General features: G+C 46.7%; 1 protein-coding gene across 3 annotated transcripts; it reads left to right on the plus strand.

Annotated features, from left to right (window-relative positions):
* The first annotated feature begins 1214 nt into the window (after window positions 1-1214).
* DPP8 (dipeptidyl peptidase 8) lies at window positions 1215-25624 on the plus strand. 3 transcript variants are annotated; one of them, XM_066328213.1, is made up of 20 exons: window positions 1215-1290; window positions 3312-3581; window positions 4716-4828; window positions 5718-5891; window positions 6762-6930; window positions 8119-8229; window positions 8559-8687; window positions 10154-10215; window positions 11276-11376; window positions 12681-12858; window positions 14017-14176; window positions 14920-14999; window positions 15392-15544; window positions 16106-16241; window positions 16988-17133; window positions 17644-17790; window positions 18208-18360; window positions 19934-20076; window positions 20751-20862; window positions 21411-25624. In XM_066328213.1, exons 2-20 carry the CDS (start codon window positions 3323-3325, stop codon window positions 21531-21533), a joined length of 2649 nt encoding a protein of 882 aa, XP_066184310.1. In that variant the 5' UTR covers window positions 1215-1290; window positions 3312-3322; the 3' UTR covers window positions 21534-25624. The 3 variants fall into 3 exon arrangements, with proteins under 3 accessions (XP_066184310.1, XP_066184311.1, XP_066184312.1); XM_066328214.1 differs by lacking the exon at window positions 19934-20076 and having other exon boundaries at window positions 18208-18344; XM_066328215.1 differs by lacking the exons at window positions 20751-20862; window positions 21411-25624 and having other exon boundaries at window positions 18208-18344; window positions 19934-20070.
* Window positions 25625-27506: the final 1882 nt, after the last annotated feature.

The raw sequence follows: 27506 nt of genomic DNA on the forward strand, positions 1-27506 counted from the left end.
ATCAAGTAGAAGAGACTGACCCCATCTCAGCCGTGACAGGAGAGGTTGATACGAATTTAGAAAATAGCAATCCTGCAGCCGTGAGGCACAACCTGTTTAAACTCTTACATTGTCATTATTTTGTGCCCAGGACCTTCTGCTGGCCAAGCACTGGCACAGATTGTCTAGAGAAATTGTGGCTGCCTCATCTCAGAAGTGTCCAAGACCAGGTTGGATGGGGCTTGGGGCAACCTGATTTTGGTGGCCCTGCCTATGATTGGAACTGGACGAGATTTAAGGCCCCTTCCAACCCACACTATTCCACGATTCTGTGGTAATAACGCTAAAAAAGGACAGCACTGACTTGTTTCCAAAAAGGCCACCACTCACTCCCTCCCTCAGCAGCTCACACAAGGGCCCCTCATTCCAAAAGCAAAACCATCTTCTTTCAGACCATCTTGGCATGGCCTCTCACAGCCTCAGGGTTTTCCCTGTGAATCTCTGGAGTGGAGACAGCAGGTCCATGGCCCAGCCTGGCCCTGGATGGAGGATTCCCACCCTCTGCCAGCCCCTGGGGCTGTGAAGCTATCACAGAAGGTCGGCTGAGCTGTAGCAGTGGTCCCCTGGAGGATTTATTTTGGAACACAAACCTCACGGACCCTTTTGGGGAAAGCCAGCCCTCAGATCCCAGTGTGAACCACAGCTTCCACCTGCACGTCCATTTAGGAGGGAGCCCCCTACAAAAGTTATTTTTTCTGGTTTATAGGACAGAAAACCATTTTCCTTTGAAAAAAATGTACTGCGCTTTGCAATTGAAAATTCAGGGGTATAGAAACATTTGGCTGGGGGCTCACAACTCTGGAGCCTGGGATTGTTTTAGGGGCTCACCTTGCTGGAACCTGGGTGTGCCCTGAGCTTAACATTCGTTATTACGGCTGGGAATTCCCTTCCCCTGTGGGAACCATTTTCTGGAGAGCTAAAAAAAAAAAAAAAAAAAAAAAAAGGCGATTTTTGAAACTGCAGGGTCTCTGTGCACGGGGGGGTTGCATGACCTGGCCTCCGTGCATGCTGTAATGTGTGTATGTTTGTCCCAGTCCCTGCTCAAGGCCTGTGTCCCGTGTCCCGTGTCCCTGTGCCCGTGTCACATCCGTGCTCTCGGTCCTACCGGCCGGCAGGCGGCGCCCTCCGCAGCGCGCACGGCGCCCGCGGCCGCTCCTGGCAGCGGAAGCGGAAGCGGAAGCGGAAGCGGAAGCGGCAGCGGCAGCAGCGGCCCGGCGGGGCGGCTCGGCAGCAGCGCCGCCGCGGAGCGCCGTGAGTACCGCCGGGAACCTCGGGGGTCGGGCAGCGGGCTCCGCTCCGGGGAGGATCCCTGGGGACCTTGGGATTCCTGAGGTGGGCGGGAGGAGGGAGCTTGACCCGGGGCGACCCGGCCTTCCGCCCCCGGCCAGGCCTGGTCGCTGCCCCGGCCGTGGAGGGACCCCCGCGATCTGTTGCTGGACTTAGGGGCGACTCGGGATCTGCCCCTGGCCGTGCAGGATCTGCGCCTGGCCGTGTAGGCTCCTCCGGGATCTGCCCCTGGCCGGGGAGATCCCACCGGGATCTCCCTCTGGCCGTGGAAGGACCCCCCGAGGTCCTCTCCCGGCTGTGGAGGGTCCCCCGGAATCTGTCCCCGGCCGTGGAGGGACCCCCGCAATCTGCCCGCCATCCCCCCCGGGACCCCTGCCCCCGGCCACAGAGGAGCCCTCGGGAGCATCCCTGTGGACTGACATTCCCGTGCCGAGTGGCCGTTCCCGCTGCTATCGGCGCGTTAACGTCCACTGCTCTTCGGTTTTTATCCCTTTTCTTGCGAGAAGTAGGTCTTGTTAAGAAATAGCAGCATCTGGGGGTAGGTGGGGAAAGGAGTTTTTTTTCTTTGTTGGAATTCTTCAGATGAAACGAGATCTGTGATTCAGGTTTGAAGGTTCTTTGTCAGTTTCTACCGCTGTCTCCTCAAGAACTGACACTGCTTGGTGCGTGCACTGCTCGGTGCATGCCTTGGACCCTCCTTCCAGTTGGACAGGGCTCTTTTGTTCTGGGTTTTTGTGCTGTAAATAGTGTGAGCAGAAGAAAGACCCGTGTTTGTTTGGTTTGTGTTGCCAGAGGTGAAACTGAACTATTTGTGTTAAGAGGGGTTTGTGTCAAGGAGCAGATGCTGTTTTTTCACTCCTTTGGGGAGGTGTCTCAGCTGCTCTGGAGAGCCATGGGAGAGCCAGTCCATCAGAGAGCTCTGCCAGCTGCCCAAGCCTGTGCTTTGGGCTCCAGTGAGCCTTCAGTGCCTGATTGCTAAAGGGAAATGCTTTATTTAGGCTGTATGAGTGTTTTGTGAGGCTCAGGCCAACATGCTCTGCCCCAGCAGCGTACACAGCACTTGTGCAGTCTTTCCATGCTATATATAGACACCCCCTCCCTCCCTTTGAGCACTGACAATCCTACACCTTGGGCTCTCCAGGAATGAGCTATGTGACAGGAGTTCATAGCTTGGATCCTTTTGGAGCTGCCCTCAGCTCTGGGATTTACAGTGGGAGGACTTGGTTTCCTCTTGCCAGACGTCTGGGCTGATAATTTCAGCTCAGATACACTTTGTAAAGCCCAGTGCCCTGCAGGAAGAGATATCCCTTGAATTAACAGTCTGTTGGGCAGATAAGACTTGTGTTGCAGATAAATCCATTTGGGAAATGATTTTTTTCACTGTGTCCCCTTCTGATATTTGTAATTGGGATGATATAATAGTGTTGATCACTGCTAGACCTGTCTCTGCTTAGTTTGAATGGAGATACAAACAAACCCAAGAAGTTATGGGAGAATAATGGGAATAAGGACATAAGCTTCCTAAGCCTGTTGTGTGGAACCACCAGGCTCCAGATCAGCTATCAGTGTTACTTATTCTGAGCAGTTGTTTGTCCCAGCTCTTGCTCCTCTCCTAATCATCCCCTGTTCTGATATCAGTGCAGTGAAGTGATTTGTGGAGGTCTCAGGGAAAGAAGCAGGTGGGAGCTTAAAGGGGAAGAATTTATCCACTTCATGACCTAAAATGAGTGGTTGGTATGTGTGGGCATGGGAAACACAACAATAAATCTGTGGCTTTATGAAGTCTGTGGTCTCTTCTGAAAGGCTGAGTGGTGCCAGCCTGCTTTCCAGAGCAGAAGATATCTCCTAGTTCTCTTCCTTCTGCTGTGGGTTTTATTCCCCACGTGAAAGGGTGGCTTTCTTAAAGCACTTTTGCTGTGGGGTGTGTTGGGAGTGTGCAGTGAGGGTTTGCTCGAGCTGAAGCTCTGCTGTTCTGTTTTTTCCAGAAACATGCAACATGGCAGCAGCCATGGAAACTGAACAGCCGGGCCTGGAAATCTTTGAGACTGCAGGTCGTGAGGAGCAGGTCCCGAGGGAGGAGCGGCCAAAACTGGAACCTTTCTATGTAGAGAGGCATTCCTGGAGCCAGCTTCGGAAACTGCTCACAGATACACGGAAGTATCATGGATACATGATGGCAAAAGCTCCTCATGACTTCACGTTTGTGAAGAAAAATGATCCCGAAGGACCTCATTCCGATAGGATCTACTATCTGGGTGAGCTGGCTGTGACAGTGTCACTGCAGGGCTGTTTGGGATTGACTGTTCCAGCTGGGTGTTCCTGGCAGTTAAATCAAAAGGGATTCCAGGCCACACTGGCTGGTCAAAAGTCATGGTTGTGATTGTAATATCTCATTAAAACTTGTGAGGTAATCTCCCGTGGGAGTGGCGTGATTGGAGGTCACCATCAGGCCTGGGAAAGAACTGGGAAGTGACCTTTGGGGCATGTTCCCAAGCTGGAAGTCTGTTTAGTCCCTTTTCTGTCACTCCAAGTATATATTCACTCCAAAAGCTATGCAGGTTTATATCCTTTCTCTTATTATAGCTGTTGGGTGGAACCTTGTTCTTCAAATTTTCCTTCTAAAGCAGAGATTTGAAGTGTAATTTTGAAAGTCCTTTGTGCCTCAGCTACCAATGGAGCAGGTTTTCCAGGAATCCTGTGGGGAATAAATAGCAGTGTAGGTCAGGGGCAGCTTAAAGAGTAAATACTTTTCTCAACAATTTTGGTCTTAATAATAAAAAACTTCATGTAGTTTGTTGTTCTTGGATTCAGTGCCTCACTTGTGCATTGTTTCACTAATTAGTGTTCATTTGATAGAAGTGATTTGGCGCCATAAGTGATAGTGTGAGCAGCCCTCTGAGTGGCTTTTTGGAGCAGGCCTTGTGGTGGAGGAATGCTTTTGTCAGGAGCTTCAGTAGCTGAACATAAATCCATGAAAACCTGGATTAGGGAGAGAAGCAGTGGCTGAAGCAGAGGCCTAGGAGCTAGAGCCATGTTCTACCCCACTGCTTGCCACTTGGGCTACTTGCTTAAGCTCAGGTTTGTGATTCACAGGGAAATTGGTACAAAAGGCCTCCTTGATTTATAAAGCTTATGGAATTAAAGAGCAGGAAGAAGACACAGAGTGCTTTGAGCAGCATGGGGTAAGCCTGGGTGTCTTTGTTCTCTGCCTTCTCTCTGACCTGCACTTCTGTGGAGCAGGGAATTCCCAGAGTGAGGCTGCAGTGCACAGACCATCAGTACTTCCAGGAAGTAGGAAGAGCCTGAGAAACTGTTCCTGGGCATCCTTTTGGGTTGGGGTTATTAACAGAAAGCTAATACGCTTCTTTTTCACCTCACTTTCACAATAGCAATGTCTGGGGAGAACAGGGAGAACACGCTCTTCTATTCTGAAATTCCCAAAACCATAAACAAAGCTGCTGTCCTGCTGCTTTCCTGGAAGCCTCTTCTGGATCTTTTTCCGGTGGGTCCTGATTTCTTTCTTGCTTCGAGCACGTGGAATTTGGGGTTTCCACTGTGAAAATGTGAAGTTTATTTTCTTAAAAACATGAAGATTCTCCTAGTACATGCCAGCCCTGCAGCCATCCCTAAATGAAGCACAGCTTTCTCCTCACTGTTTGGAGTTTCATCCTCTCTGTGTGCTGGATGACTCCTTTGCTGGCAGAGATAGCAAGTGCTAATTTGCATCAGGTTCTGTGCTGTGAGGTCCTGGGGATTGCTGAGGGAGCCTGGAGTCTCCAATCACTTCCCTGCTGTCTTGCAGGGGAAGTGATGATTCCCCCGAGGATCAGTCAGTGGCTCCGTGACTCATGCTGGAGCAGAGGATCCCTTTCCCACTCAGTGGGATGTGGATTCCCTTTTCCCTGCTGCACATAGCAAGCCTGCACCATCCCATCCCATGCACCATGGCAGGCTGGAGGAGGTGGGACAAACCCCACATGGAATGAGGTGGATTTTTCCCCGTGTTATTTCCCAGGGCTGTCAGCCAGACGTAAAACTCCGGCTGTGCTCTCCTCCCACCAGACTAGTCACTGCATGTCTGTGAAAGTGAGCAAAGTCTCTCCTGCTCATTCTAGAAACAACAGACCCTCAGTCTGAGCTTTCTTATACCAGGGAGTATTGGGAATAATGCTGGCCTTGCTATGGGAGGAGTGGCTGTCAGTTTACAGTTGTGTGGGATCTGATCGTGGCCTGCACCTACGAGTGCTGGTGGCAGAGGCAAAGCAGGAGTGGGCTTCCAGCCGGCAGCAGGATTCTGGAGGAGGAGGATGTCTGCTCAGCCATCTGCTCCTGGAAGCAGGGTAATGCATGCAGAGCAGAGATGTTGATTGGGCTTCTCTGCCTGTTTTCAGGCCATCCTGGACTATGGGATGTACTCCCGGGAAGAGGAGTTGCTGCGGGAGAGGAAGCGCATCGGCACCGTTGGGATTGCCTCCTATGATTACCACAGAGAGAGCGGCACCTTCCTCTTCCAGGCAGGGAGTGGCATTTATCATGTGAAAGATGGAGGCCCCCATGGATTCACCGTGAGTTTACTCATCTCTCTCTCTCTGCAGGACTTTGCTCTGGCAAGGACCTCCTTTGGCTTGGAGTGAGAGCAAATCATCAGCAGTTATTGCGCTGGCACAGGAAGTGACCTTGATAACTCTGGAAGCAGGGTTATCCACAGGGGTGTGTTTCCATGATTGTAGAAACTCAGATGCAGGGCTAGAAGAAGTGATAAAATTGTGTCAGCAAGGCAAGACACCAGATTTGTTTGATTTTTCATGACTAGCAGTGTCCATAAAAAGCAACAAAAGGCTCTGTGCTCCTCCATGGGGTCAGACATCACATCAGAGACAGCTTTTGTCCCCAGGCTGCAGTTTCCAGGTCACTGTTCCGTGGTCAGTGCTGGATGTGTTACACCCGTTTTTACACCATTTGACTGCACAACTTGCAGAACAAGCAGCCTTCATTCTGCTGGTGCTGAAGCTGCCCTTCAAACCTGAAATAATTTATTATTATTATAATAGATGCCAGGTATTTGTCCAACCCTGTTGTCAGGGGTAATTTACTGTATCTTGAGTTGCTTTTGGAGGACAAGTTTGTATATTCTGCCAGCCCTTTTAGGGTGCTGTTTTTAAGAGTGTGCCAGGCTTCTCTCCACAAGTTGCCCTGTGGTTGGGGCTGATCTGGGGAAGGACACGTGGTGGGACCATCATAGAAGCACAACTTTCCTTATAAAACATCTGCACAGTATTTTCCTGTGTGTAAAATGGGTAGGTTCCTCCCTAAACATGTATTTGAAGTCAGTGTCCACACAACTGTGGTCTTCTGAAATCCCAGTTACTCAGTGGATGTCTTCCTGGGTTATCATGTTTTACTGTGTTTCTTTTTTGTTTTTTAATTCCCTACAGCAACAGCCTTTAAGACCCATTCTGGTAGAGACCAGTTGTCCAAATATCCGGATGGATCCCAAGCTTTGTCCAGCTGATCCAAATTGGATTGCATTTATCCATTGCAATGACATCTGGATATCTAATATAGAATCCAGGGAAGAAAGGAGGCTGACATTTGTGCACAATGGTAATGCATCCTGAATTAAATTCCTCTACCTCCTCTGCACTTGTTCTTGCTAGACTGCATTGAGCAATGGCACTAAAGGGTCTCCTGAAATGGGGGTAATGGCCACTGTGTATTCCACCTTGTTTGTCATGTTTATAGACTTCCTGTAGTGCAGATACTCTGGGATGATTCTTTTTCCCTGCACTGTGCAATCTGTCAGAAAGAGTTGTTTGTTAGATACATATGGAAAGGTTCTTTTCCTGAAACACAGCACATTGCTTTTCACTGGAACAGCCTTTTTTGAGTGGAGGAGCTGTGGGTGGAATAGAGCTGGAGGAAAGTTTCTGTCAGTGAAATCAGGCTGCAGAGATTTTTAGAAACAATTTAGGCAGTTTCTGAAAAGCTCTAGGGCTTCTGCTGGCCTCTCATACTCTGTAACTTAGGTTCTCACTTCTTACCCTCTTCAGCTCTGTTTTAGACATTTCTCCTGGAAGAAAGAAAATGGGAAATTGTGGATAAAACACTTTAAAATCAATTTCATTTTGTATTTAAACTGTATAATTTAAATCTTAGTCAATTGAAATTTATGACACTTCATAATAATGCTTTAGACTATTTAAATGCTTAATATTAAAATATTATGTAAGTACAGTAAAAATAAGCTGTAGCAATGACTCCTTCTCAGATGATAATTATTTATGGAGTGCTGCTAAGTTACCTCCAGGGTAACAGGAAAAATATTGAAGCCCTATGGATATGTCATCATGTTGACATGTTATGTAAGTCTGTTACTTTTGGTTCCTGAATGAAAAGCTGATGCTTTCAATTTTTTGAATGTTTATGTATTCAGTTTCAGTTGTTCAGAAGGCTTCGGGGTTTTGATTTTCTTAAAAGTTGTAGTTCCAATTCACTGAACTCAGGTAGAGAGAACATCTTCTTTCTTTGGTTAATTGAGAGCCTAATTAGGTGGAAGTTAGAAGAGAGAATGGCTTTCCTTTCCTAAAAGAGGCTGCCATGTCAGAGGGGATTAAATCCTCCCCAAATATATGAACAGAGAAGGCTGGAAGCAGAAAACAAATCTGCTGAGAAGTCAGATTTATTATCGTGTAATTGTTCCCTGGGGGTGAGCTTGGGCTGTGCTTGGGAAAATGCAGAACTGGTTTGGTTCTGCAGCACATCATGAACTAATTCTTTGGTGTCTTTTTTTAGAGCTGGCCAACGTTGAGGAGGATCCAAAATCTGCTGGCGTGGCCACTTTTGTGCTGCAAGAGGAGTTTGACAGATACACTGGCTACTGGTGGTGCCCAAAGGCACAGCCCAGTAAGTGTGGGGATCCAGCATGTCTGACAGGCCCTGTCCAGTGCAGAGCTCTCTCTTGCTCTTACTTATCCTTCTGCAAGTTGGGAATAGCCTCCTTTGGAGCTGTCTGCAGTAGGGGGCATGTTACAGGGGCCTTGTGAGCACTTCCCTTCTCTCAGCAGAGGTGGGAGTTGTAGGAGCCTCTGTGTTTTGCTTAATGAAACCTGAATCACAGGCTTTCCTGGATTTTTCTTCATCCTTCCAATCTGCTTGTGCTCCTGAGACAGTATTGATGCCTGCAATCACTGATAATTCTGTTCTGTAATTCTGTGATGTTAATTCATTTATAGCACTGGATGGGGGTAAAGTTCTTCAAATTCTTTATGAAGAAAACGATGAGTCAGAGGTGGAAATTATCCATGTCACATCACCCATGCTGGAGACAAGAAGAACAGATTCCTTCCGGTACCCCAAAACTGGTGAGACCCTGAAACCTTGCACCCCTGTTTCTGGAGGACACCAGTTTATTCCATGTGCCTGACAGCAGTGACTCTCCAAGCCTAGAGCAGAGAGGTGTTGAGTATTTGGTGTCCAGGTGGTGCAGATGTGTTTGGGGAAGCTGCTCTGGAGGCTGGGTGAGTCTCTGGTGACTGTGCTGATACTGCAGCCATGTGGTTACTGAGGACTCTAGGTGAACCCTCTCTGGTTGTCACTGTTTGAGCCACTCCCTGGGATCCTGGAAGACCTGAGTTGTTGAGGAGTTGATTCTTGTTACACCCCTGTGTTTCTGGGGGAACTGCTCCAGAATTACAGCCTTTTGGGATTTTGGAAGGGTTTCTGTTTAGCTGCTGGCAGTGCTCTGGCAGTTCAATTCTCTGGAACTCCAGAGGACTCTGATCTCCAGGATTGCTCTTGGACTTTAAACAGCAAACCTGTCCTGCTGCAGCCTGCCAGGAAAACCACCTGTGGTCACATTTGCACAAAAAACAGGATGATCTGGAGGCTTCAGCAGTGAAAGGCTGAGGACAGGCTTGAAGTGAAAGCCACTGGAAGCAGGGAAATGGGATTTAAGCAGATGTGCTGAGGGCTGATTCAATGTCAGGTGTGGGGCAAGTTTGAGCAATTCAGTCCTTCTGAGATGTCCCTGTTGTCACAGCAGGCCACATTGTTCAGGGAGCAGTGGTTTGCTGTCTTTCCTCACTCCTGAAATCTTCATTTTTTAGAGAAGTATCTTACTTTGGCTGACCTTCTCAAGCTGCAGAATTCATTCAGATCTTGTAGATTGACTGGAAAAGCTTATTGCTTTTCCTGATTTACTACTTGTGTCAAGGGTAGAAAAAAGCTCAGTGTGAGCCTGGGAAGCAAGAGGTGACACCTCGTGGTTATTTGGTGCTTGTGAATGCTCAGATTTCTGAGAGTATTTTGCCATGGCTCTATTCAATTAAATAAAAAAAAAAAAAAAAAAAAAAAAAAAAAAAAGCTAACAAAAGCCCAAATCTCTTAAACAATATGTAGCTTTATTATCATAATGGCACTAGTGATGGCAGTAGGTTTTTAGGTGTTTAGTTTTCACAGAAGCTCTTCAGCACTGGATCACTTCCTATGCACCTTGGAATAACAGCCAAACAATGAACCAAAGCTTGCTTTGCTATCCCAGTCACTCCTGAGCATTTACTTCCACCCTGTAAATGCATCTGTGGGGGGAAAGACTGCCGGGAACAGTAGTGTAGCTCTTGATCGGTTTGCAGGATTACATCCTCTAAATCTCCTCACATTTGGAGTTTCTTTTTCCTCTGCCTGGTTCTGTGCTGTCCCTCAGACGTGCAGGGAGTCTAATTTGATCAAAGAACATTCTGCTGTTTGCATTTTCCAATCCTGTGTGAATAACACTACACTAATGCACAGCAAATAATTGATGCCTGACTGTTAACATCTGTTTTTATAGGTACAGCAAATCCAAAGGTCACTTTCAAGATCTCTGAAGTGACAATCAATGCAGAAGGCAGAGTAAGTCTATGTTCTGTTTATTTGCCAAATCCATTTAATTGCTGTGACTTTTTTTTTTTTTTTTTTTTTTTTTTTTTTTTTTTTTTTTTTTTTTTGTAAAATTCATTTTCCAGTTCTGTACAAAGAAACTTTCCTGGTTTTGATGGCTTCCTGGCTTCTCTGAAGGCAGTGCCCTTGGCTCATTCCTGTGCAGATACTCAGTGTGCAGCAGTATTTCTCAAGGCTGTGCTTTTCTTTGCTACCACTGGTGTGTGAACTCAGCTGCAGAGCAGAGTATTGTAGGTGTGGATGGTTAGACCTTCTTATGTGACTGATCTCTTGATTGGCTGCAGATATTGGGAAAATTGGATTGCAAATACAGTATATCACCTTACAAAAGCATGAACATATGGAAAGAGATGAACTCTGCTTTTGCCCTGGGATTTTTTGAACAGATGCAGAAATTTCCACAGGCCAGTCCAAGATCTTTGGACAGATGGGAAATTAATTTTATCAAACAGATACATTAACAGCCGTAAATTATTGGAATTCTCCCAACTCTAGAGTTACTTCAGCCATCAGTCACCTGCTGGGATAGTGATGCTGGTGTCAGCCAGCAGAGGCAGGGAAAGCCTTCAGGACCCTTTGGGTACCACTGGGACTTGTTCCCTGTCCCAGCAGGGACAGACTGCAGCACTGCACTTCATGGATTAGAACCACATTGATAACTGGGTGTCATGCAGGATGTTCAGCACCTATCCATGAAAATCTCACGAAATCATCTCCCCTTCACAGGGGGGAACTGAGAATTCAAATGAGTTGTGCAAGATGAATGATGGGTTTGTGAGCAGCATCCAGATTTCTCTGGTCCCAGCCCTGGCTGTATTGGCAGTGTGCAGCTCTCCTGCTGTGCTGGGCTCTGGATACAGATGGGCTTCAGTCCCCTGTGTTACAAAGGCTGAACAATCTAAATTGCATAAGCTGCGCAGAAAAAGTCTTCTGTGTCCAGCCTCTCATCGTGCATGAAAAACTGGTTGTGGGGGTTCATCTCAGTGTCACTGAATTGCTGCTTTGTCAACAGATTGCAGATGTTGTGGATAAAGAGCTAGTTCAGCCCTTCGAGATCCTCTTTGAAGGAGTAGAGTACATTGCTAGAGCTGGGTGGACGCCAGAAGGAAAATAGTGCGTATGTTAATCCTGTCTCTGCTCAGAGGGTTTGGGGTCATACAGTCAGAAGCAGATTGTAGTGGTCTCTGTCTTCTTCCAGCTTAAGCCTGCTTTCACTTTTACATTGCTGCCAACTTGTTTGTGCAAAGGGAACCATTTTTCCAAAAGCCAAACCAGAGCCCTCCTTGTGTCTTTCTCTGCTCCCTGGCCCTACTGCTTTGGGTTTGGGCACTCGCAGCCTTTGATGTGTGTGTCCTCTCAGCATCCCTGTGAGAGAGAGTGCAGTGCTATTATCCCCATTTTACAGATGGGGAACTGAAGCCCAGAGAGGTTAAGTGCCTTGCCATGGTCACGCAGGAAGTCTGTGGCTGAGGAGAGAAATGAGCCCAGGTCCCCCAGGCCCTAGGCTAGCGCCCTAACCACTGGACCATCCTTGCTGACCAGACTTACTGATCAGAAAACCTGCTGTAAGTGCTACTTACATTTGCATGTCATTTTAACCCTGTAGATGATGTAGTACAGTGTTTCTAACTCACCAGAAGCTGCTCCGAAAGGATATTTCACTGAAAGGGTTGTCCAGCCCTGGCACAGGCTGCCCAGGGCAATGGTGGAATCACCATCCCTGGAGGGACTTTAAAGCTGTGTAGATGTGGCACTTGGGGACAGGGTTAGTGGTGGGCTTGGCAGTGCTGGCAGAATGGTTGGACTCAATCTTAAGAGTTTTTTCCAACCCAAGTGATTCCATGGTTTTCCAGACGTGCACTCCTCCAGGTTTTGAATCTAAAGATGGCTTTCACCTTTTCAATTTCCTTCCCATCCAAATGTGGAAGAAATCCAGGGAGACATTTGCTATATTATCCTGCTTTTTGCAGAGTTATTGTTGGAGCTACATACAAAGCCATCAGAATATGGCAGGGGCTGCTGATGGTCCCTTTAGGTGCCAGAGTTATTCTCTGCCAGGTGTAGATCTAACAATAGTATTTTCACAAGCATCCTGAAATTTCAATTGAAATTTTTTCTGCTTCATTATTCCCTCTGATTTTTCTCTTCTCTTTCTCCCTTAAAGCACAATTCAAATCAGGGAGAACAGAATGAGTTAAACTTTTGAACTTGCAGTGCTTATGCAATATTAAAATGAAGCGAAATAGGTTCTTGTGTTATGGAAGAGATTTGTTTATGTGGGTGAAATTTTGCACGTGACTTAATCTGCAAATGAGTATTCTTGACTCCCTCAAAATGCCTAGTGCTACTGAGACTTTCAGACTTGTGTCATACTCATGGTTACATGTTATTTTCTCTAATATCTGTGTCCTCAACAGCATCTGGTCCATCTTGCTGGATCGCTCCCAAACTCGGCTTCAGATAGTCCTGATCCCTCCTGCATTATTCATCCCCACAGAAGATGATGCAATGGAAAGACAGAAACTTATTGATGCTGTACCAGATTCTGTTACACCTTTCATTATTTATGAAGAAACGACAGACATCTGGATAAATGTAAGAATTTGAATGTTGATGTTACTGCTGCTGCCAAGGAGAGTGATCCCATCGTGCAAGTTCTGTGCATATTCAGTGCTTCCTGCTGTAAAAAGCAGGAGGCAGAGAACAGATTTGAGATGTGAAAACAGAGCTGCTTTGCTTGAGTCAATCCATACTCAGAGCCAGGAGCAGAGCCCAGGGCTCTGGTGTTCCCAGGCAGCCCCTTGCCCACAGTGTCACCAACACTCTCCAATTGTTAGCACCAGCAGTGCCACCAGATGAAATATTCTCCAGGCAAAAAAGATGGATCAAAACGGCACTGGATGAAAAGTCCTGAGAGTCTTAACAGGCACTGAACCCCTCATGAACTACATCTGATCTGGTGAAACACATTAAGGGTGTGATGTTCTGGGAGATGAACTGCAGGGCTTGTGCTGAGAGCAGCCATGGGTGTGCCTGGTCACTGCTGTAAACTCTCCTCACACTGCTGCACAAAAAGATCCCTGTCTCTGCAGTGACATCCCATTGGAGGTGTGCCTGGGAGCATCAATCACTGGCACATAGTTGCATCTTTCAGCAGAGAACATTTGCAGAAAGACTTTCAGTGAATGATCCCTATACAGCAAGTGCTCTCGTAGATACCACATTCTCTCCTTAGTAAGTGTTTGGTTTCAGAATGGTGCAGTCAGTTTCTCTTTCTCCATTATTTTTACTGTCTGAAGTGGTTCTTGACTGGCAGCTCATACTGTGAAGAAAAATGCTCCCAAGTTCTCAAAAGATTGTCCCTTGAAGCAAGAGCTGACATGTTGATTAGTGGGAAGATTATGTCAGCTCATCCTTTTTTAAATAATCCTTCACTTGCAGGCAGCACAGGATCGAGGTGTGCAGAGCTGGACCCACCTCTGTGTCTAAGCTAGGGCAAGTGCAGAAAAACTTAATTAGTTTGGTGACCAGGATATAGAGTTAAGACTGGCAGAAAGCTGGAGCTGCAGGGATGTGGCACTGGCTGCAGCCCCCCCTGGCTCCAAGTGTCAGTGGTTCTCCCAGTAAGGGACAGTGCTGCACCCAGTTACCCTGGACTCTGTGGTCTGTGTTGAGCAGCAAGAGGAACATATTTTGTGTGCTGCAGTGCCAGAGTCCTGCTGGTAACACTAATCCACCTCTCTGTCTCCTCAGATCCATGATATCTTCCATGTCTTCCCTCAAACCCAAGAAGATGAGATAGAGTTCATTTTTGCCTCTGAGTGCAAAACAGGCTTCCGGCACCTGTACAAGGTCACCTCGGTTCTGAAGGAGAGCAAGTACAAACGGTCCTGTGGAGGCCTCCCTGCTCCAAGTAAGGGGAATTGTTCTTGTGCTTTCATTGGGCATGTGTTGCTGACCAGTGAGGAAATAAATGTCCTTCCAGCTGGCAGGAATTATTGTCTTATTGGAAACTTCTGCCGTTGTCCAGGAAAGCTCTTCAGTGTGCGGTCATTCCTCTGGAAATTGTACAGGGGTTATTCTGTTTTAACCCAAATCCTTCCTTATGGGCTAGAGGGAAAAGTTTCCAAAAACCAGATGGGAAACAAGCTCTGTGTGAGACTGTGAGACTTAGCTGGCTTTTCCTCTTCACTGCTGGAACTTGGTCTTGCTCAGATGCAGGAAATCGCTGTGTGCAAAGCTCCCAGAGTGGTTTTTTCCACAGCATGTGTTCTTAAATTCACAGTTTCATGCTGTGATAGTTAACTTACTTAGTGTGTGTTAAAGGCGCCTACTGAACTCTATGCACAAAAAATACTCATAATTTTATTAGAGGTCCTAGTTTCGTGCAACTGTTGTGGGTCTCTTTCCCACATAGCATTGTATCTGGGGTTGATTAGATCTCTCTGAATGCATCAGACTTCTTTTTCTTCCTAGATCTCCTTCATTCTAAGGGAAATTAAATCATCTTATAAAGGCAGAGTTCTTGCAAAATTCTCCATTTTTGACACTTCGTATTTCCTTTGCCCGCCTATTGTTCAGTATAAAACCTTTATTTCTATGCAAGTGACAAAATATTTTTAGAAATAAAAATCTCTGTACATTGGCTATTTGCAGGTGACTTCAAGTGCCTCATCAAAGAGGAGATAGCAATTACCAGTGGGGAATGGGAAGTGCTTGGCAGACATGGATCCAATGTAAGTCTTGCTCTTGCTTCCTGGATATCCTACCACACACACTGCAGGGAGATGGTCCCTTGGAGAGATCAGTATAAATCTATTAATCCAGTATGGTTTCAGCCAAAATACACAGTGTTTCTGTTTTGTGTAATTTGTGAGCTTGCACAAGGACGGAAGGAAAAGTCCCCAAACTGCTGCTCTTGTAGCTCTGAGCTGGAGGAATTCTTTGATAATTTGAATCAAGCTGACAGAGTTGCAGACAGTGAGAACAGTTGTTTGGTTTATCTCTTGCAGATTGCTGGGCTCCAACTCAGCATTATGGAAGTGAGGCAGGAGGGATGCAGGGGAGACTTCCGACGTGGTAGAACTGGATATATTGAGGGATGTGCCGTTTGTTTTCTTCCTGACAGATCTATGTGGATGAAGCCAAAAAACTGGTGTACTTCCAAGGCACAAAAGACTCACCTCTGGAGCATCATTTGTACGTTGTTAATTACGAGAACCCCGGGGAGGTGAAGCGTCTGACAGAGCGCGGTTACTCGCACGCCTGCTGTGTCAGCCAGGTACCTGTGCCTGCCTAGGCTGCTCTGCCTTAGCCCAGGCTTTTCCTGTCACTCAGCACACAGGGCACTATTGAGAGATAACAAAAGCAGATTTTGGGCTGTGTTGTGCCCTCCTGTACGTTGTACAATGTGTACAATCACCCCACTGGAAACCGGATTTGACTTCCCGGTTGCTCCCCAGCTCACTTCAGGCAAAAGGAGCCAGGATGAATTGTCTGAAACTCTTTGAGCCTGACTCTCTGCCTGCAGTGGACTAGAGAGCAATCATTAGAGGAGATGAGCCTGAGCAGCATTGGGTGGAGTTCCAGGGATCCAGCTGGGAATTCATGGCCCAGAAGGTTTGTGACAGGCTCTTCAGGCCACTCTTGGATTTTCAGGTGTATCTTTGGGTTTGGAGTGTTAAGGGCTGTAGTGTTTCTGCTTTTTCAGAAGCAAAAGTGCTCAGATTTCTGGTTTAATTTGGTCCATAAACATCTTCTGAAAGATCTAAATGCAAAAGAAATTAGCACTTGCTTGTGGCTCTGCACCAAGGAGTTCGAAGCATTTTCTTTTTCTCCCCAGGACTGTGACATGTTCATCAGCAAGTACAGTAATCAGAAGAACCCCCACTGTGTGTCACTGTACCGGCTGACAGGATCAGAAGATGATGCAGCTCATAGGACTAAGGAATTCTGGGCTACCATTTTAGATTCAGCAGGTAATGGCATGGATGAGGAAAAGGACAAGCAGGATCACAGGATAAAAGATATCACAGTGTATACTTGCTTGAGGTTTGCTGTTGTGACTGACCAGACTTGTCTCTGAAACTACTGGCTTGTGTGAGGAGTTTGTGAAGTAGAGGAGGGACATTTTCAGCTCAGCAACAAATGGATATAAACAGACCATGAAGAAATTAAGAGTGGAAATTACCAATTTTGTCCTGCCAGTTTTAGCTGAAGGAGGGATTTAAGTGCACTCATTTGCTCTGTATGATGTGCCTGCTAAAGACTCTGTTCCTGGGGAGGGAGGTGCACTTCTTAAATAGTGTGTTCTGCTGCCTACTCGTGTCTTCATGAGACAGCTCTCAGGCTATAATCTTCCACTGGATTTCTGTTGCCTTTCATTTCTCCTTACCTGAGGCATACTTCATGTCCTATGCTTTCCACATGTTAATATAGCAAGTCCTAAGTGGAGTTAGGAGGGGATGGGACACCTGTAATGGCTGTGTCAGGGGAGAAGAGTTACTGTCATTCACAGGAGAGCAGGGATGGGGATGTGATAGGGCTCAGAAAGCTCATCTAGGGCTGGGGCATTCCCAGTGTCTGCCTGGATCCAGCCACACCCACTAGAAGGTGTGGGAGAGTTCCACTGAGATTGCAGTGAGACTGGTGAGAGTGGTGCAGCAGAGCTGTGTTACTGATCCATTCCTGTTAAAGCCAGGCTCTCTGTTCCCTCCCATGGCAGGTCCTCTTCCTGATTACATTCCCCCTGAAGTGTTCTCCTTTGAGAGCTCCACGGGGTTCACTCTGTATGGAATGATGTACAAACCCCATAACCTGCAGCCTGGGAAGAAGTACCCCACAGTGCTGTTCATCTATGGAGGCCCTCAGGTGAGCTGGCGAGCAGAGGGATGGGCTGGCAGGGATCACTCCACTGCTCTCCTGCAGGAACACTTCCTGCTCTGTGCTGAGGGCAGCAGGTGGCATTTTGCCTCTTTGGTGGGTAGGTGCTTGGCCAAAGGTGCTGTAAGGATTCATCGTTCCCAGGTCATGGATCCAGGCACTGCCACTTGTCTGAGGACAGGTATGGAGTAGCAGAGCTGGAACTGGGAGAAAAGGGAATCAGGTGGTCCTTGTTCCCAGTTCTGTCTCCTCCTTCTCTCCAGTTGCCTCATTGGATCTCAGTTCACCTCTTCATACCTGTGACACAGAATGGCTGGTTGTACTGGGAGAAGAGTTTATTGCATAGCAGGGAGAGGGAATCCTGCAGCAGGAAGAAGGGATCTTGAAAACTTTTCATTATAAAATTGTATAAAGCATTTGAAAGAAGGTAAATATAAATAAAATCTGAAACTGGAGTAAGAGGTGACCTCTGGATTCTGTGCTGCTCTTGTATTCCAGGTACAGCTGGTAAACAACCGGTTTAAAGGAATCAAGTACTTCCGACTGAACACTCTGGCCTCTCTGGGCTATGTTGTCGTTGTCATTGACAACAGGGGCTCCTGCCACCGAGGGCTGAAGTTTGAAGGAGCCTTTAAATACAAAATGGTAAGTGGGCTCTGAGTCTGGCTCTGTTCTCAGCCATAGATGGGTTTGAGTGCCAGTGTTAGTAGCCCTGAAGCACAGGTTGGGCACAGGTGCCCAGCACTGCCTGTGTGACACTCCTGGGGTTTGGGAACAGGAAGTGTGTATTAGGTGGGAGTTGAGGGAGGAAAGATGCTCGATGTGGGAAAGATAAAATGTCATGGTTTGAGGTTGTGAACCAGCTGCAGCCTGACACAGGGTGGCTCATAACAAGGCTGTGGCTCCTCACAGATAAAATTCGCAGCTCACATGAAGCAGGACAGTTGCATTCTTAGCATGGATCACTCCTGAGTACCAAAGCTCTGAAGGTGGCTACCTCGGGCAGTCCTGAGAATGTAACTTTTGCCTGTAACTAAGAGAACTTTGTCTCTGCCCTGCCAGGGACAGATAGAAATCGATGACCAGGTGGAAGGGCTGCAGTATTTGGCCTCACAGTACGACTTCATCGACTTGGAGCGTGTGGGCATCCACGGCTGGTCCTACGGAGGCTACCTCTCCCTGATGGCTTTAACACAGAGGTCAGATATCTTCAGGGTATGTTCATGCATTGAGTACTACTCTGGTGCTGCAGACAGAATTTTTCCTTTAATAGTGAGACTTCCATGGGTGGTCACAGCACAAAGACCTTGGAGCTTGCTCTAGACAAGTTAGGACACGGTGGAAGGGCTGTTTCAAGACTCTGCTGTTTAGGTGACTTCAGAGAGAAGTTGCTTTTCTAGCAACTCTTGGACTGTTGAGCTTGCAATGACTTAGCTGTGCTCCTGTACCTCTACCTATCTCAGGTCACTTGTGCTGAAGGTACCTTAGGTAGTGTCAGCTGCTGCCCACTTAGTGCCAGCTGAGCTTTGTGTTGTAAACCAGGTAAGGGAAACGATCCTGGTGAAAAACAATACCTCCTTCTCATCCTCCCTCTTTGTGGCCCTGACAGAGTAGTTCCTTTGCAGACTGATCTATTCCCAGATCGAATTACCTGTGCTGCTGCATAGCAGTGTGTTCTGAAGCAGCCAGGAGGACAGCCTGGGGATGGGGAGAGGTACTGGAAAGACGTTCTGGTGCCTGCCTGACTTTAGACCACTGTAATAAACAGCCAGACTGCCTTTGAGTAGCGTTGTGGGAAGAGCTGGTGTTTGCCCTTGAAATGTGTTTTGTTCTTTGTGGCTACTCTTGTTTTCTTTAAGTCCAACCTTAACATTACTGGGACATTTAATAATTATTTGTCTCAATCCTTAACAATTGTTGTATTTTTACCTTTACAAACACCTGCCTTGCAAAGGGGGTTTAGGTGGTTTAGGGTTTTTTTCTGTGTCTTTTTTTTCCACAAGCCTCTCTGCAAGCTGGTGGTAGCTATGCAGGGCAGTTTGCCGAGTCCTAGGGAGTTGTTTCTGTTTGACATGCAAATGGACCCAAATCCACAAAACCTCACAGAATGCACTTTCGTCAGCATCCCTTGCAGGGGGTATATTTAGAGTTGTTTCCAATTTACCTGTAGGCTCTTCCTGGTTCTCAGCACACGTGGATCATAGCTGAGCTGTGATCTGCTCGGAGGCAGAGACAGCAAGGATTGCTTTGCTCCTTGCACAGTTACAGAGGGATGAAGTCATGGTGGGGAAGGATGTGGCCAGGTCAGGGACAGTGCTGTCATTCCCAGGTGAGGGGCAGTGCTGTCATTCCCAGGTGAGGGACTGCTGTCATTCCCAGATCAGGGGCAGTGCTGTCACTCTCAGGTCAGAGGACAGCGCTGTCATTCCCAGGTGAGGGACAGCGCTGTCATTCCCAGGTCAGGGACAGTACTGTCATTCCCAGGTGAGGGACAGCGCTGTCATTCCCAGGTGAGGGACAGCGCTGTCATTCCCAGGTGAGGTTCAGCACTGTCATTCCCAGATGAGGGGCAGTACTGTCATTCCCAGGTGAGGGACAGCACTGTCATTCCCAGGTGAGGGACAGCGCTGTCATTCCCAGGTGAGGGGCAGCGCTGTCATTCCCAGGTGAGGGACAGCGCTGTCATTCCCAGGTCAGGGACAGCGCTGTCATTCCCAGGTGAGGAGACAGCACTGTCATTCCCAGGTCAGGAGACAGTGCTGTCATTCCCCTCTCCGTGGCACTGCAGGTGGCCATAGCTGGAGCCCCGGTCACGCTGTGGATTTTCTATGACACGGGATACACGGAACGCTACATGGGCCACCCGGAGCACAACGAGCAGGGCTACTACCTGGGATCTGTGGCCATGCAGGCTGAGAAGTTTCCTTCTGAGTAAGTTTGCTTCTGCCTCTTGTCTCCTTTTACTTACCAGGAAAGTTCAAGCCCCATAGACACATTTTTATCTCCCTGTTCTTGGTATTTCTCTAATCACAAATGCTCACATTGAATAATACTAAAAAAACACCCAACACTACCCAAGACTAATAAACTTAATACTCAAATGAACATTTGCATAATCACAGACCGTTTAATGTTAGCCCTTTTATACTATATTTTTTGTCTAAAGAGGTGACAAACATATCTTCAATTTGATTAGCACTTTAGAGCCACATTAAGCTAAACAAAAATTAGTTGATTGAGATGTTTTTGTGTGTTCTGAGGCTGTCTCAGGACAGCAGAGCAAGATGGGGCCATGGGCTTTCTTGCCAAAGAGCTGACAATCAGCAAGGTTTAAGGCCTCATATTGTCCAGGCTAGGAAGCATTGCTGAGAAATAGATAAGATATTCAGATAAAAGGTCTGACTGTAAAATGCATGTGCAGGAAGAACTTTCAGAGGAGGAAGGAACAGGTTCAAGAAATGTGTCTATCCAGAGCAGTTTACAACTGTGAAATTAGTGCTTTCAATGCAAATACTTTTTTCTGGGGAGTGTTTCTGTAGGGATGTGTGTGGACTGTGAAATGAGTGGGATGCTGTCTAGAACTGCTTGTCTCTTGCTTTTCCCAGACCAAACCGTTTGCTGCTGCTACACGGATTCTTGGATGAGAACGTTCACTTTGCACACACCAGTATTTTGCTCAGCTTTTTGGTGAGAGCTGGGAAACCCTATGACCTACAGGTAAGGCCAGAGCCAGTGTGTAAAGGTAACATGTGTGTCTTGGAGGAGTGCAGAATTGGAACTTGTACCATGGCTGTGCTGGACACCTTGGAATTCTAGGATAAAACTGTGGCATTTGAGCCAAGGATTTTTTTTAAATGTTAATATTTTATGAATTAGCAAAAAGAAAAACTGGGTAAATAAGTAGTTAAGGTTGTTCCTGAAGTTCTGCAGCTGGAAGGCAGTGCAGCAGTGTTCATGCAGCATTGAATTAAACCCAATTAAGCTGGCTCAGTGCAGCTGGAGCCCAGGGATCCACACCACACTGCAGAAGCAGGAATGTGCTCTGGTCAGGAGCTGCCTCTGCTCAGCCAGGCTGACCTTCTCCAGCACAGCTGGATCCCAGTGAGTTCTCCTGGGTTCAGGCAGTGCAGGATGAGGTGTGTCAGTTCAGGTGCAGAGCTAATGCAGAGACATTCCGTGGACATTTGGAATGTGGCTCTGGGACTGATGTAAATATTGTCACCTTCAACTCCTGTGGATATTGACGACTTCATTTTCCATTTCAGATCTACCCTCAGGAGAGACACAGCATCAGGGTCCCTGAGTCGGGGGAGCACTATGAACTGCACCTGCTGTATTACCTGCAGGAGAACCTGGGCTCTCGCATTGCTGCCATGAAGGCCATGTGACTGACCTCAGAGCTCTGCTCCACGGACAGGGAGGTGTAGGAAACTAGAGAAAATAGGATGGAACGTTGCTTTCTGGTGCCTGCCACACGTACACGCACGTACACACCCTCACAGACACTTTTTTAAAAGTAAAATTGGTGCCATACAGGAAATTAAAGCACGGTGATCTAATAACTTTAGTTATTAAACTTCAAGTTTAAGCTGTAAATAAAATCCAATGTCTGTGGTATAATACAGTACCATGGGTGTTCTCTTGGGGGACGAGCTGAGACTGAAAACAACGTACTTCTACAGCACCAGATCTTCACTTTTTAAAAGCATTATGGCATAATTGATGTATTTTTACAGTGTGTTCCTTGGTATCTTATTACATTATACTGGATGATTTAATCACTACACAGCAAGAGTTTACCTAAATGGTTACAACTTTTATTAATTTTCAATGCTATCATATAGCTTTTATGCTTTGTGAAAGGGATGTGTCTCACTCCTTAGAAGGTGGTCACAAGTTGGACACATCCCCTGTCTAGATGTTAATTGTTTTTTAAGAAGAAAGACTTTTAAGCTGTCTCTTAACATATTTAAAGTTTGGATTCAGATCAGTTGATGCCAGGTTCTTTGATTCCTTCTCCCCTAGGATAAATCATTCTTTTCTTCCAGCAGCTTGAGAACCTATCCTGATTGTACTTGATTTCAGTGGAGAAGTGAATTGATACTTTACTGTGATATGGGCATAACAATCTTTTATTCTGAGGTGCAAACTAACTGAAGTTAAAAAGCAGAAACTGTAAACTTTCAAACAAGCTTCAAAGTGCATCGCGTTGAGATTTTCCCCTGGTGTTCACTCTGGAGCTGGGTTTGCAATACTCCTTCCTCACCCTACCATCAGCATGATATAGCATATGCATCCTGTTACAATTTAGAAATTCAATACTCTGATTCCAAGGTCTGCAGAGGATGTGTGGGGAGACCTTACATGTGAGGCAATATGAACTGTTCTGTTGAATTTCCTCATGTATGAGGGGCTATTTCCCAGGCTCATGCCCTGTCCAGTTCCCTGTTCCTGGGTCCTTTCTAGCACTACTGTGCATGATGATGATGATGATGCTGTCTTTGAGAACCCCTTTCTGTACAGCTTCAGGTAACCCTCAAGGAATTGCAGTCCCAGTTGTGTTTTTGCTACGAGGTTTAATTAAGCAGCAGGCTTGGCTGAAAAGCGTAAGTGTGTGAAGGCACTTTCAACTGGCAACAGGTAATTTAGGATAGAAATCCACAGAAAATTTTTCTCTTTAATCCAGAAAATTCCCCCTTTGGGACTTGCCTCTGAGACTTTGATAAGTTTTAATGGTTTTCTTAGAAACCCAAGAACTTAGTTTTCCTTCTGTTTTGGTGCTAGAGAGGAGCAGAGCATGATTTTCTTTTCATCTGCTGAAAATCTGGAATCGCTCTCAGTGTTTATGCTCTTAAAACTCCACATGTTGTAACCTTGTACTTTACTTGGTTTTGTACTGTTCAGCTTGATCCCTGAACTCGGGATTTAACAGTCTGGCTCTATCGGATCAAACTGCATCGTTTTTCAGTTAAACTGCTGGGCATGTGCACCAAAGCGAGGGGAGCAGGGGCTTGTAAAAAGCCGTGTGTGAGAACAGGATCTGGGTTTTGGGATACACAAAGGAGCCAAAGCCGTGCAGGGAGTGTTTCCTCCGCAGTGGGGAGCCTTGGTTCGAGCTCTTTGCTGGTTTGCAGATTACAAGTGGATCGGTTAAAGCCCCATTAGCAGGTCAATAACGGGTTGATTTTGGGAAGGGCGTGGCACGGAAGGAGCCCAGCTCCAGGAGTGTCTTCTCTTAGCGGTGGATTGTGGCTGAAGCAAAGGCAACATCCCTGGGGAGTGTGTTACAGTCAGCACCGAGAGAGGAGCACATGTGCAACACAACAGTGGGTAGAGACAAAAAATAAGCTGTTCCTCTGGAGTTCCATTGTGTTCCCTACGTGTTTATGCTGTATTATATATACATATATCTATATCTGTTCATATATACATATATGTATAAAATTACCCATGGATAGTATTCACCTTTTCCAAGGTTGTTTATATTTTGTTCAATATTAAATTAACTTGCTTTTTTGGGGTGTTTTTGTTCTTTTTCTAGAGGTGATTACCCTTGAATGTAAATGTATATCATTTTTAAGATGAAATTGATCCTTTTGTTTAAAAAACAGAACAAAAATGGCCTTCATCAAACAGTGCTTTTTTTGGGGACTGAAGAACTAAACATTATGTGAGTAGACCAGGCTAGGTTTGGATTTGAGGCAAGATGTGATTATAAGTGCTGACATAGAATTTTTAATAATGCATCCTTCCACTGTTTTAAATATATACATCAAAAAGCTATTAAAGTACAATATACTGTAACTGCTCTGTTTTGCAACATAAATTATGGATTCTTTCTTTCCTACCGTTTTCTTTTCTTTTTACTGTAGTTAAGCACTTTAAGGCCCCCGTGCTCTCTTATCCTGTGGAAGTGCTGGAAGGATTTATCACCAGAGTTTTGTAGTTCTTGAAAAGAGATGCCTTAGATGAAGTCTGATTCCAACTAAATTCCCAGTGAAGAAAGGCTCTGTTGTGATCGAGACTGCAGAGGTAGGAAGATGTTAGTGCTGAGGGACTTTGCATCCTTATTTCTGGGGGGAGTGGTATTCCTGCACCTCATATGGAAAGTGTTGGTCTGGCCTAAGACCAGGACAAGACTGTACCTTACAGTCCTGGAGATGGGAATGTCACTCAAGGAGGTTTCCAACCTGTTTGATATTTGGGATTGTACTTCATCACTTCCTGCATGTTAAAAAATCTCTTGGTTAACGTGAGTTTTAAGCAGAACTAGTGAGATCCTGGGGGAGCACATGCAAAGGAGGTTGTGGAGCAAAAAGGTGTGAGGAGGAGCCTTTGCTGTGGCTCCCAAACCAGAGGTTGGTATGTCCTCTCTGCCTTCCAGCTGTGTCTGCCCAGCAGGAGCCCTGCTCTGAGCAGGAGCAGCACTGAGGCTTCCTTGCATGGTGGATATTTAGTTGCACAGGTGTCTTTGAGATGAATGTTTTCATGTGTTTAAGAACATATATGAAATATGGGGATCTGAGTGCTGAGATTGTTGTGTGTTGGTGCAGGCAGTTTCCTGTCTTTTGAGGTGGTTGGGTTTGCTTGGTTTTGTTCCTGGTGAAAGCACGTTCTTTCACCCCATTTTAGTGCAGCTTCCAGTGATGCCTTGTGAGTGTGGGATGTGCAAAGCTGTTGGGTTTCACCCCCACCTCCCTTTGTTCTCAATGATCTCTTTTTATTCAGAACACAGTAAAATTAGTATGTACCCAAATTGCTTAATTTTTACAAACTCAATGGAAAAATGAGCTCAAAGCACCAAGCAAAGCTTTGAAAATAACTAACTTCATTATATTAGAATGGAAAATGCATTCCCTACTTCCTAGTGGCATTTGGAAATAGGCTATGGAAAAAACTTTCTGAGTGGGATAGTGTAGTAATGCTTTAACCCTGGAGCACCTGCACCTGAACCTGGGTAGGAAATAATGGAGAATTCTCATACTCCGAGTTCCAGCCCATATTCCCTGCCAGGAGAAGTGGGTCGTGCTGCTGCTGTGTGTCTGTGTGTCCGGCTGTCCTGCTGCTGCCAGCAGGCAATAACAAAGCCCTGCCCAGGCAATAACAGAGTCTGAGTAAGCAAAACCTCAGCCAGGTGAGACCCCTGCCTCGAGCTGCCTGTTTCCTTGAGTGCCAGAACCCTGCAGAGACTTTCCTTGTGCCCCTTGGGAAGGGGCAGAGAGCTCTTCCTGCGGTTTTCCCTTGGCTGTTCTGCTCAGTAGAAGTTCAGGTGTTTTAATTTGAGAACATGAAGTGCCTGCTGTTTGCGTTAACAAAATTGCATGTCTCACTCCAGTGGGTTTATTGGGCTCCCTCCCTCCCCCCCTTCCGAGCTCCATGGCTTTTAATCATGTAAAGTGGAGACATTAGTTTTGCTGCGTTTTATTACAAAACCTTTGTTGCAATAAAGATGCTGCTAAATAAATTGAATTAAATGTTGGGTTTTTTTCCACCCTATTTTCAACTGTCTCTCCCCTTGATTTAGGAGAGCTTGTGTGTAATTAAATCTGTGCCCTCGTTGCGCTGTGGAAAGCAGCAGCGATGTGTGTTTGATGCGCGTCGGGTGTTCCACAAAAGCATCTGCCACGTTTCCTGTCCCTTGTGGTTTGGGAGATGGATACCATCAGGAAGATGAGGCATTTCCTTGGCACAGCCGTGTTCCCTCTCCTGAACGTTTCCATGTGAGTGCTGTTTGCCGCCCTCGGCAGCCACCAGCCGGAGCTGTCGCACCAGGGACCGCAGGACACGGCCTCACCGAGGTGGGACAAGTGCCACGGAGGAGGAGGTGGCCCTGGTGCCCCGGCAGAGGAACCTGAGTGAATGGAATGGGCAGTGCAAGAGAAGAGACGTCCCTTCATACAGTCACCTTGTGCTCGGCCTCCTGTTTGTCTCTCTGAGCAGGATGGGCTTTGCAGGCACCCCAGTTCCATGCAGTGCTATCCCAGAAGGTCTGCTCAAGGCAGATAAAATTAATGGTTTTACTCATTCCTGATTTTTCACCCACAGAGAAGCACCCTCTGTTTAAGAGGGGGGAAGCACTGGCCTGTGCTCTGCCCCATTGCTATACAATATTCTCAGTTTGCAGTCCTTAGTGTGCATCCATGGGGGCTCCTGAGACCTGGGGGAAAGGAGTGAAGATTTAGTAAAGTCCTTTCAGTCTGAAGTCATGGTATGTTTTCAGTGTTTGGGGTCACAGTGCTGGTCTGGGACAGGATAACAGGAAAATCTTTCCTGGAAGAACTTACAGCCTGAGCACAATTAACCCTCCTGTCATTTTATGGGATTCATAACAAAACTGCAAATGGCAGCTGGGATTAAAGGGCTGTGTTTTCCTCCCCAGCATCCAGTCTTTTCTCAGGATAATCGTTTTCCAGACTGCTCCTGCCAAAGAGACCTATGGAGAACCAGTGCTGGTTCAGTCGAGCTCCTCAGCACAGACATGCAACACCACTGGGCTGGCCCTACAGGGGCACATTTCCCAGGGAATTCCCCAAATCAGGATTTCCTCTCATAAAAACAAACAGCAACAGACTGCTCCAAGGTGAAAACCAGCAGCAAGGAAACGACACAAAAGCAGCAAGGTAGGGACCTGTGGGAGGAAGGAGTGGTGGTGCAGGGCCAAGACTGCATCCCCTCCCTCAGCTCTTGGAACAATGCTGTTTGCTTCCTGCTGGAAGAACAGCCCTTTTGCTTTTCCAACAAAGATAGTTTCAACAATTTGCCTTCACCATTGCCCTCCCTCTTTTCCTTTATATTCTACTTGCAATTTCGTTAGAAATAGATGAGTAAATACCGTGTACATTTGTGTGGGAGCTGCGGTGGCTTGTGGTTTTATGATTTTCCCCCCAGCTGTGATTCATTGCTTTTTACATTTTTTAATCTATTCCCCCACACCCCCTCCTGCTCTCCCTGTCTCCTTGCAGCCCAGCAGCTGTCGTTATCAGTGAAATGACTTGACATTATTTTGCTGTACTTTGTTTCTATTCATTGATTTGTTGAATGAAAACTATTTATCTGGCACTGACACACGAGATTGGAGCCTTTCAAGAAGAGGCAACTCTGCAGTATAATTTTGCTCCAAAATGAGCAGAGCAAGAGCTCTGTGTTAAACCAGCCCAGCTGAAATCCCTGGCCCCATGACGGAGCAGAAGCAGCGACTGCACAGCCTACAGAGGTGGTGTATAGGAAAAGCATCTTTCCTTATGCTGCCTGCCCCCTGGAAAGCCCTGCTGGGCTCTTGCCAGAGGCAAAAGAGGGATTTCTCCCGAGCTGGGGATGCAGAGGTGCAGGAGGGGAGGCAGGTGCTGGGCAGCAGGTGTGCA

The sequence above is a fragment of the Sylvia atricapilla genome, chromosome 13 (genome assembly GCF_009819655.1).
Source record: "Sylvia atricapilla isolate bSylAtr1 chromosome 13, bSylAtr1.pri, whole genome shotgun sequence".
In the NCBI taxonomy this organism is placed as follows: Eukaryota; Metazoa; Chordata; class Aves; order Passeriformes; family Sylviidae; genus Sylvia; species Sylvia atricapilla.